This window comes from Nematolebias whitei, chromosome 18 (genome assembly GCF_014905685.2).
Source record: "Nematolebias whitei isolate Nwh7 chromosome 18, NemWhi1, whole genome shotgun sequence".
NCBI lineage: Eukaryota > Metazoa > Chordata > Actinopteri > Cyprinodontiformes > Rivulidae > Nematolebias > Nematolebias whitei.
The window spans coordinates 34,287,685-34,299,630 of record NC_056515.1 but is presented as its reverse complement, the minus strand read 5'-3'; the positions used below and the strand labels follow the sequence as shown (position 1 = coordinate 34,299,630).

General features: G+C 39.2%; 1 protein-coding gene across 1 annotated transcript in view; it reads left to right on the top strand.

The window, feature by feature from the left end:
• The first annotated feature begins 3,084 nt into the window (after positions 1-3,084).
• The window catches only part of grin3a (glutamate receptor, ionotropic, N-methyl-D-aspartate 3A), a 63,551-nt gene continuing 54,689 nt past the window's right edge, over positions 3,085-11,946 (top strand). The window contains exon 1 of the mRNA XM_037692296.1: positions 3,085-3,839. Within this exon, the coding sequence (XP_037548224.1) occupies positions 3,093-3,839 (747 nt within the window). The 5' untranslated portion in view covers positions 3,085-3,092. The remainder of the gene's footprint in view (positions 3,840-11,946) is intronic.

Genomic DNA, 11,946 nt, shown 5'->3' with positions numbered 1-11,946 from the left:
ACACCGTACCGGCCCAATCACATGAGTAATATTAAAGTTGACAATAGTCGATAAAGCGAGTCCACTAAAGTCAAATTGTGTCCACCCCCCGCTTCATTTGGAAACGACCAAACATGGCGTTACCACCTCTGAAGCGTACCCTCTAACTTCAAAGTTTGTAATAATTTCTTCTGTGTTCCTCCACTCCTATAAGTTTTATATGTATACACCATTTTTCTGTAGTGAAGAAACAGTCTGAACAAGTTAAACACACATTTTAAAAAGTTGAAATGTTCTTTGTGCGCTCCACTCAAATGGCAGAGGCAATATTCAGCATGTGTGGAACTGAAATGTCTTTTCATCAAAACATAAAATTAGAGTTTGCACTCTGACTCAGAGCCTTTTTGATAGCTTATATACATCAGTATAGAATTGCTTTTAGCAGCGGCAACTCTTAAACACAGCTCACGTTGAATATGTCTGAATACATAGAACGATTTTTTTTTTTTTTGTTTAATAAATGTTTTTTTTTTCCTCATTATTATAGCCCTGAAGTCAAATTTGTATGAAACCTTGAACTTGCTGCAGCTGAAGTGGCATTTTGTATTCGTTTTCTGTTTTTATCCCCTCTCAACTCCTATTTTTTTCAGATTTTGCCTCTGCACACCCATTGTCATGCTTTTTTGTTGAAAATCTGTTAGATTTATTTCTGTAACATCAGGTCTTGATCTTAGTGCACCGTGTAAAATGCCTTGAGATGACATGTGTTGTGCTCTGGAGCTACACAAATACTGCATAACAGAATTTAACTAAATATACTGTAATTTCTTATTTCTTTCTCACCCCATTTTATTTTTCTCATTGTTTCACCCCCTCCTTTTCCCTCAGTTCAATATTATCCATTTCTAAACCAAGTGGTCTCATTGTTCAATCAAAGCCTGGTTTCAGGCCCTCTCTCGCTCTCCGTTCCTTTTTCCCAGGTTATTTGAGGTCAGCTGGAACTGAATTGATCAAGGCCATCAAACTTCTGGTATTTTTCATTTCAAACTGGACCATTAAACCATTATTCTAGAGCAGACTATTGAATGCAGACTGAGGCTGCTGATTTGGTACAGACTTTCAGCCTGACAATGATTTTCTCTAAACCAAATAAAGTGGGTTGCAAAAGTATTAACCTTTTTAATATTTATATTTTATTGTCATGACATTTAATGGACTTTATTGACTAAAATTGTAATTTAAAAAAAATCTGAAAACATGGGGGACAAATGTGTTTTTATGTTAAAATGTACGATTTTGAGTGATCGTGCTTTGGCAAATACAGCAACACGTACAGTACGTCTCCATGTGGCACTTCATTTTGTCTATTTATGTCAGGTCTCTCTTGTAAATGAGTCTGAGGCTCAATGGGATTTACCTGTTTAAATAAAGGTTGAATGAATGTGATAAACTAGTTAATTCAAGTTTGATAGGTGCTTTTTGTGTCCAACCATGTTTGATGTGCACCAGAGATTTCCAGTTGGATTAAGGTCTTGGCTTTGACTAGGACCAGTTTCTCCTTAAAGCACTTAAGTGCTGCTTCCGTGGTGCGCTTAAGGTCATTATCCTGTTGGAAGGTAAACTTTGTCCCCGTCTCAAATACGTCACATCCTTCAACACTATTTATTTATTTATTTTTTTTTATTAATTTATTTTTTTATCTATTTAGTCCCCGAACCGTCTGATGGAAGAACTTTCCTGCAGCGTGATGCTGCAGTTCATTCTTCACTTTAGGGGTGTTGTCAGAAATTCTGTTTGAGCCACATGGTGTTCTTTATAGCAATAGTACCATAAATAGTGCCTTCAAAATGCATCACCGTCCACATTTTTGACCAAAAATAAATAAATAAATAAATAAAATCTTTTTAAAAAGTCTGCTGTTTTCATTGTTGTGGTTCAATGTTTTTTGTGGTTGTGGTTTTCTTTCTTTACTTTTTTGTCTTGACTACTTATCCAAGAAGCTTAGCTCTGTGCATGTGTATTTAATGGTCCTTCTCCATGAAAGTCATAAATTATCCCTTGTTAGTCATCTTGTTTGCCTGTTGTGCATTTATTTACGTAGGAGCTAACTACAACTTTGCAGGAAAACAAGACAAACTGACATTCATTGTCAAACCTTTTCATTCATTCAACCTTTAGACTGGTTAGTCCCACTGAGCCTTGAGGACTCATTTACAAGAGACCTGATTTCAACAAAGAATTATGACAACAGTGGGACAACAATAGACGGTTATAAAAAAAGCATACAAATGTTGTGTTTGTTTGTTTGTTTGACATTGTTGACAGTTTCTGAGTAGCACGTTTTACACCAGTTGGTTTCGTATTTTTTCAATTTATTAGACGTGTGCACTTCTCAGTGCCTGACACAAGTAGATTGAAGTAGGGGGTTAAATCTCTGAAGCGTGCGTAAAGGCACCGCACATCCTGTGCCAGGGTTCTCATAGTGTTAGTACAGAGGTTGGCTCGAGCTTAGCACCACGCGCACTCTTCAAATGTCTGCTTGCAAATTGGGGAAAATATGTGTGTGTTTTTTTGTTGTTTTTTTTTTGCACTGTGCACCTGTGGGTGCGTCCTGCTGTGTTGGCCCCTGCTTTGTGGATAAAACAAGAATGATTTTCTTTGAACCATCACGTTGCTTTTGTTGCACTGGAGGATTTCACTGTTCTGGAATGCGCATTAACCTCTTTTCGACATTTCCTCCTCTGGGCTTGTCTACACTCTGCCGCGTGCGCTCTTCTGCCGCTGGGATACGTGGAAATAATACGCTTTGATTGTTTCATAATCAGCTGGCCTTGAAAAATGAAACTCCTTTGAGATGAAAAGCTGCACTTTTGGGGATCACCTTTTGCTCGTGCGCGGCTCGTGCCTGATCTTGCGCCTCAACAGCCTGTTGTTTGTGTCCGAGCAGGAACGCACAAGTTTGACGCGAGCTGGAGCCGGAGCGAGGACTGCAGCTAGTCTGCGCCGCACATTAGGGCCAAAAGCGGGGGGCCAGCAGTGGGACCGGCAGTGCGGCCCCGCTGTTGCGTTGTCGCGTGGTTGGACGGGGGATCCGGCGCAGTTGTGGAGCGGGGATGACGAAGCCGGTGGTGATGAGGATGATGATGAATGGCTCGACAGCTCAACCAGGCACTGGGCTCTCGCCACCACTCCGTCTCCTGCTGTGCGCTCTTCTTTTTCTCCCTCCATGCGCACACTCGCACCCGCAGCCGTGCCAGGTGCTAAAACGGATCGGCCACACCGTTCGGGTGGGGGCTCTGCACGTTCAGCCCCGCTTGCTGCCCACAGCTGATGGCAGCGGTTCTGAGGAAGCCTTGGCGGGAGAGCAGCAGCATTTGGAGTTAAAGAAACCGATTAAAACCGGTGCCAGCGCGCACGGATTTGGAAACCTCAGGACTAGAGTCCCCGCTAACAACCAGCGGGGCGCAAACAGGAGTAAAAGCCAGACGCGACAGCGGGAGGGGAACCCCGCAAAGGAGGATCGCGTGTTCTCACCCCGGGAGTCGGTCCTGCTCGCGGCCGAAGCTCTGAACCAGGCCGGATTGCTTCCATACAATTTGTCCCTGGAGCTCGTCATGGCGGTCGGTTCCGCGCTTGGCGAGCTGCCGGCGTTCTCGCACTCCTCGGCGGGCGTCCCCGAGGACGAGGACCCGCTGTCCTTCTTGGAGAGCGTGTGTCACACCGTGGTCGTCCAGGGTGTTTCTGCCATGCTCTCCTTCCCACGGAACCGGGACGAGCTCCTCAAGTTGGAATTCATCTCTCTTGTACTCCAGGTGCCCGTGGTCAGCGTTGTGCACAGGGAAATCTCGCGCCACAGTGAGGTAAATGGGAAAAAAAAAAAAGTTTATTTAAAGATACTTCTGCTTCATCTTGACACTGTAGCATCAAATTACGTGCAGCAAGTTTATTATAAGCTCACATTTCAGGAGAACAGGAGCTTCAGTTTATACAGAAATGGTTGATTTTCGATCTTTTAACCAAAACGGAGAAAATCCTTCCACTCTGTTCTCCCTTTTTTTTTTAAAGATAGCAAACAGGAAGCTGCTATATTTCTCCTATATTTGTAGTGCTGAATTCTTTATAAATGTTGACCAAATCTCCTCTTATGTTTGTGGGAAAATAATTTTAGTAGCACAATTTTTTTACTTTAAAACCAAAACCGAAAGAACTATGCGCTGTCCATGGTGCTGAAACGTCCAAATCCAGAACAATGGACAAATAATGTTTCATCCTCATCTTTGTTGGAGAAGTTTAGGGGTAGAATAAATGATCTCCACATTACCTGCCAACTCTATGAACAAAATATCTTATATTTAACCACATGAAGACTGAACACGCCAGCAGTTTGGTGAAAGCACTGAATTTACCTCCGTGTGCTGAAAAATCCAATAAGCAGCACTGCAGATCAAACCCTTTTCTACATTCTGATGTGGTGATCTGAGCAGCATACAGAAACCAACTCGCTCATGCAGAACCACTTTTGTCTTGATAAATCTCCTTCCATTTGGCTTCTTCCTGCAGTGAATGCACAGCAAATAATGTGACCTCACAGAAAGCATTTTAATGGTTTCACATGAAAAGTAACAGTTTTTTTTCTTCTCTGAGAGTTGCCATTGTAAAAGTACCATTACCAAATTGCCATACGTGACCATCAGGGTTGTACCCCACCCACAGATCAATGAGTTAAAAGTCATCTTATAGTCTTGCATAATGCTTGATTAAGGCTTTTTTTTACTGTGGGGTTCTCAGTTTCTTATTAACTTGGAGTCAGAGAGTGAAGCACAAGTATGTGATTACTACAAAGCAGTTTATTTTCCCATAAGTTGGCTAACAAAGTTTAGTGTGGTTCTGGGTGGTAACTGCATTGAAACCCTTCAACAATTTTAGAAATGTTCTTAGTCCTGCATTATTCCAAAAGCATTTTAAAATGTCTCAAGGAACAGAAACTGTCACAAATGGCATGTGAATTGCAGGACACAAATACAGGCAAAAATCAAATGGAAAAACTGAAGAGGATAAAATGATTTATTATAGTTTTGGGACAGAATAATCTCAAAGGTGACAAACACACTAAGGTGCTGTCAATGAGGATCTGGCAAAAAAAAAAAAAAAAGAAGATAAAATTAGGAGGTAAAATAATTACAAGTAGTCTACTGGAGAACTAATTAAAAACAGAACAATGATGTAGCAAAGAGTTGAAGCAAATGTGCCAAAATTCCAAGAGGATTTATTTCACTTAAAAAAAAAAAAAAAAAAAAAAAAACGGAAGTAAGGTGCAAGACAGTGAAACAACTGAAAACCAAAAATATGAAACATGAGGACAGAACACAAGACAAATCTTGAGATCCAGGATTGTGAAAATCCAAAGATGTTACAATACAGCCCCGTATACACCTGAACCCATCCATCCATCATCTTTATACACTTCTTCCTTTTCGGGTCACGGGGGTCACTGGTGTCCACTGGTGCCCACGTTCATTTATCCGTGTGTGAGAGGCGAGGGGCATCCTGCATGGGTGGCAAGTCCATCACAGGGACACAGAGACAAATGAGACACTCTCTCACTCGCACCTAGGACAATTCAGAGTTGCCAGTCAGTCTAACATGCATGTTTTTGGTCTGTGGAAGGAAACCGGAGTACCTGGAGAAAACACACGCATGCACGGAGAGAACATGCAAACTCCACCCAGAAAGGTCCCATGCCGGGATTTGAACAGACGACCTGCTCACTGAGGCAACAGCTCCACCAACTCTGCCACCATGCCACCTCTTGAACCCTGTATTATAAATGAGTTTCCACACTCAAAGAATAAACATAAATTGTTATGGAATTTAATTGACTGTCATTATGAATTTGCTGCTTAAGTAAAATATCAATTCATTTTATGAGTGATCAGTTCAACTCTTCTGCCAAGTGCTCTAATTAGAACCTTGCTGTAGAGTCTGCACTTTGAAGGAGAGCAATATAAACTTAAACTGCAAGTGTAAACACTTTGAAAACAGTTACTTGGAAGTTACCAGGCATTTTTTATTTAATTTTATTTATTTTGTGTTAAGTGTGTGTAGTGTGTTTTAAGGTAGAGTTTAAGTGAACTGCTATGCTGCATCTATTGTATGTTCCCATACAATGACAAAATTAGTTCTATACATTTAACCCATCACACGTGAGATACACTCAAGAGGAGCTGTGGGCAGCTATGAAAGCGCCCAGGGAGCAAATTAGGGATTAGGTGCCTTGCACAAGGACACCATGGCATGTAGGCATGGTGGGGAGTTGAGCCTGCAACTTCCTAGTCCCAAGTTGGCTGCCCTACCTCTACATCATCCCGACCTCCAAGAATGTGTGTGCGTGTCTTTGGGGGGAAGGGGTGCATTATACAAACTATTGTGCACACAATTTATAGGTAAAAAGCATCCTTAATATTTTGTGTGCAGATGTTTATGCAAAAAAAAAACAAAAAAACTCATTAACTACAGGACAAATAGTTATAAAAACATATCAGAAAATGTGTGTCTATAGGACATCTACAACTAAATAATTTTGATGTGGTTCATACCGAAATATTTTGGAGTCAGTGCAATCAAGATTTCTGCCACAGCCAAGTGCTATTAGTAGACACAAACATGATGATAGTTCAGTTCTTTCAACATATATTAAGACATTTAGCTAAACTTTACCTTCAACATATTTATTGACATATTGTACTCTGTCTTCCTTTAAAGTTGTTGGCATTACCTGTTGGGATCAACTCTGTTTTCAAAATTTCATGAACCAATGGACACATTTTAAGTTTTGAATTGATTAATTAGATGTACATACACCATGCATTACATTTTGTAGTTGGTTTAGTTATTTAGGTAGTTCAGATCACAAATGGCCATCACAATAATATAATATATTTCCATTGCATCAGGAGTATAATAAAACTGAGTTTGCTTTCTTGAGGGTAGGAGGTAAAAAATAAATAAATAAATAAAAATCACAATATAAAAAAGTGACATAGTATAGAAATAAAAACATGTTATAAAAGTTTAAAAAGTAAAATAAAATACACATTTAGAAACTATTCGAGCACTTAACACCTCCATATGTCAAATTAGTAAGGTTGATAACCCACTTGTTGTCCCTTTGGCATTCATTGAGTTCAATTATGGCCTTTGTATTAATAAAAAAATATATAATAATAACAACAATAGGCATCGAGTCTGGTAGTGCAAGCTGTGAATGTCCTAGTGTCTCCCAAAAAGGTAAGATGATGAGATGAGGGCAGATCACATCTTTTAGGGTGTTGTGGCTTCTGTGGAGGCAACAGGTTCGGAAAATGTTTTCCAGAGAGGGCAGTCTGTAGCTGATCATTTTCTCAAATGTTCAGTATATGAGCAAATTCTCAATAGTGCAATAAGAGGCTCTGAGCAGCTCCACTAAAAGTTATCTTTTTTTAGTGTTCTTAGAAAGTAGAGCTGCTTTTGAGCAATTTTTTTTACCAGTGCAGAGGAGTTGATTAACCATTTGAGGTCTTTACTAATGTATTTCTCTATATACTTAAAAGTTGCAGACTTGCTCCACTCCCTCTTCCCTGATAATTCCTGATAATTAGGAGAGTGTGGCCATTATGGTGTTCCCTGAAGCCAAAAATGGTATTTTCTATTAATGTTGTGTTGGGTTATTGTCCATGCACCAGTCTGCCTCGTGTCATCTGTAAACTGTATTATGATGTTTGTGAAGTAAATGGGAGTATAGTCAGCTGTATAGAGTGAGTACAACATAGGGCTGAGGACGCAACCTTGAGGTGCTCCTGTGCCGAGTACTAGACTGGTGGAAAACTGTTTGCATCTTACTGTCTGCAAACAATTAGAAAGGAAGTCCTTCATTCACGTGCATGTGGTTTCTGAGGCCCGTACCAAGTGGTTTGTTGACCAGACTGGTGGGGAGGATGGTACTGAATGTGGAGGTATAGTCAATGAAAAGCATTTTCACATACGTGTAGAATGTGCAACTTCCCCTGCATGTCTTAATATCTGCCTCACCTCATGGGTCTGAACATCTGGGGGTCAGCTGCAGCAGCAGCACTTGCAGCATCTAAAAGAGGCCCTCATCCTCTATCTTTACTCTGTGCAGTTTCGAAGAAAGCAAGAAAAAAAAAACTGAATTATTCTAGAAAGTGGGTGTGGTAGTCTGGAGGTGTTTGATGATTTCTCTTGTAATCAGTGCAGTGCTGAATGTCCTGCCACATCTGTCGAGTCCCTATTGAGAAAGTGAACCTCAATATTTTCCTTGTAAGCAGCTCTTGCCTGTTTTATGCTCTTTTGCAGGTTTTGCATAGCTGTGCAGTACTGCTTTCTGTCCCCCAACCTGAATAATGCATTACACTTTTTCAGCAGAACCTGGACCACTTTTTTTATTTTTTTTTATTCAACCTTCATTTATACAGATAGTCCCATTGAGCTTCAGGGACTCATTTACAGGAGACATGATAACATTTTAAAAAAAGAATGATAATGGTAGACAATCACAAAAGAAAGCATACAAATTAAGAACAAATGAAAGAAAAATTATATTAAAAAAAACAAACAGCTAGACTGTAAAGTGATGTAGAATAATAAAAACAGGAACATGTCTGTTGTTGTTTGCCATGATCATGACAGGTGTTTGAAGCCACTTAGAGAGGTCAAGGTCGAGAGCGTCAGATCTTTTTTTGCAAGATATTCTAGGATACAGGAGTAGAAGGCCCTTTTGCCTAGTTCAGTCCTCACTGAGGCTTGATGACCACTTTTGTCATCCAAGGGTTCTTGTTTCGCATTTGTCAAGCAAATCTACACATGCAGCCAGCAATCTGAACAGGCAGGTCAAAAAAAAGTTTCATTTGGAGCATCTGATTTTCTGCCCCATGGACGTATTTGGCTGCATTTAACACATTGATATGACCTCTGTCTAGACCTGATGTGAGCTCAAACCCAGGAACAGCTGCAGTGACATCAGTGGTTGAAGCAGTAGTCTTTAGTCTTGTAACTGAGTCTTTGTGGGTTATATCACAAATTCTATATTGTATCATCTTCCACTATTATTTTAGAGTTATTTCGCTGAACGTTTTTTCCTCCCATTTTTCCGAGTTAATACAGAGTATTATTTCAGAAACATTACATCAAATTAGACATCCAATTCTGAAAGCTGTGTGCCTGTTGGCTGGAGGTTTTAGGTGCCGGTTTCTCTGATTCAATAGATTGTTTTTCACGAGACACAACCTTGAGCATGGGTGGAAGAACAAAGGTAAAAATAAATAAAAAACTTTGTAGACACACAAACAACAATAATTTAAATATTAACATTTTTCTCACACACACAAAAAAAAAAAATGTAAAAATGTGTGTGCTCAGTTTAATGTCTGCCCTACTAATGTTTGTTCACGAGCCACTGTTTAAAATTAATACATATGAAAGGGATCCATATGGATTTCTTCCAGAAACACTTAATTTTATTTATTCATTTATTTTGGTATGCATTTATTTATTTGAGCATGAAAATCCACACAAACACTTTAGATCGCTCAGATTTAAGGAGACATCTGAGACCTGTCATCTTTTGTAACTTGTTTGTTTGTTTCAAACATAATTTCACATTTCTTGTTCTGGGTTTTAACAGGAAAAAAACAAATCTCTGTAGGAGTCAGCAGGTGCTAAAAGTCAAAACTGATTCCCTGAAAGGAAATAACATTTACCAAAAGCCGACAAACAGCTGATTGCTTGGTGGAGAGGTGCAGCAGATGGATGGACAAGTAGAAGGATTGAAAGTTGAACAGAAAATAAAATGAACCAGGAAGACAGAAGAAGAACAAGGAGGAAGATGGTGTAAAATGTGAAGTGCTAATATGAACATTTTAAGTGCCCCATTTCCCATCTGGTTCAGTCTTTTTTTATTATCATCATTAATATCATCATTATTATTATTACGTCCTAACTGAATACTTGCAACAGTTTCTCCAAAATAGACTCTTACCTAAATTATGAAAAGTTCAAATGTGTAAAATGTGAAAGATATACTTACGAACAAATGGTTTATACACAATGGATCTCAGTAAACATACCAGATAAGAGATAACTATACTTTATTTTTGGGGGAACTAAAGGAAATGAGTTTGATGGCCTCAAAGAGTCAAATGTGAAACAGATGCAGGAGCATTTTGAAATTAATTAAATTGGCAAAAGATCAGTAAGAGGATTGGGTACAAGAGCATTTCTGACTGAATCTATTAGAAGTAAAGATGGGCAGAGGTTCACCAGTCTGTCAAAAGTGACATCTAAAAACAGTGAAAGAGTTTCAGAACAATGTTCCTCTATAGAAATTTTGAGAAATTTGTATTATACATCAACTACAGTTCATGATCAGAATAAACTTTAGTGTCATTATACAGTTAAGTACAGTCGTATGTTGTTCTGTACAGCCGCCTGAGATATATATAGAAGTGTACTGGGGCTGTAACTCCCTATGAGTGCTGCCCTCAACTCTTAGACAAGAAAAAGGGATGAAACTATGCATTAAATAATAATAATGTCACACCGTGTCCTTGACACAGGAAACGGTGTAAGGAAGCAAAATCTACCTCCGCAAGCAACATAGAGAGACATCATACAATTTTAAGAGGGGAAGGGGATCACATGGTGAGCTTGTCCATGAACACTTCCATCTAGTTTCTATAGTCCTGATAACGATGTTACAGTGTCTCTCAGCCAGTCTGATATGAATCTAGAGTAATTTCTGTGTATAAAAAAAGACAAGGTTGACAAGTCAATTTTAGATATGTGATTATTTAGCCTTATGGCGGCAGGTCTGAATCTAGTGTGAATTCTCCATGGTGCAAAATCAGAGGTCGGACAAATTCAAATAACGTATTAAACTATTAAAAAGTAAAACAGTTAACAAGACAAAGCAAACAAAAAGCTGTTGTAGCATCAGAAATTCAAAAATGATGAATGATACTCAAGGAGGCCTAGAGACAAACCGGATGGGACAAGAAGCACATTTGTGGCTTTCTGGATGGAAGGCAAGACCAGAGTATAAACAGACTGGGACTAACGTCAGCAACACTTCGACATTTTTTTTTTCCATTTGCAACACTGTTTGCTGTGAAATCCACAAAGATTTGAGATTGTAAAATGTCAGTTTTTTTAATTTATTATTTTGTGGTCTCATTGTTGTTTAATGTCCAACAAGATAGACCTCATCCTACAAAAGTTCACTGTAACGTTCAGTTTGAGTCATTAAAGTGCAACAACTCATGGAAGCATCTTTGACACAGTGGTGTGCTCTCCCTTTGGTGTAAATGGTGAGAATGGAGAACCTATCGGGCAAAGAATGAAGTGTCCTCAGAGTAAAGAGGGTTGGTGGCGACGTGCTTCTTATAGCCCTGCAAAGTTGAAAATTGAGCATATTAAAGGGCAGGAGCTAAGAAACTCGTGGAGAAAAAGAAACTTTCTGACAAGGACCAGGAGGGAAGATTTAAGTAAAATCTATCCACACTGACCCACACCACTCATTCTTGTTGAAAATCAAAAAGATTCACTGCATCCCTGCTGACACTTTGAAGCATACTGTATATGCAAATATACGTTGTAAAAAAAGGATCACCGTAGCTGTTAATGGTCACATAAATCTTGTTTATGCAAAAAGCATGACGTTGAACTGTGGTATTATTAACAAAATTATGCAATTCTCACAAGAATTTATTAAATAAAGACCTAGGAGCAAATCGTATCACATGCTAGAGTTTTAGACTAAAACTAAAATAGAAGTCAGACTAATTATTACTTGCAGGTGCACATACATATACGTTTTTTTTGTTTTTTGTTGTTGTTGTAAAAATACTTTATGTCCTGTAGATATGTCAACACATAGGTAGACATGTGTTGACTCCAACAGTTGATGTCCCAGTC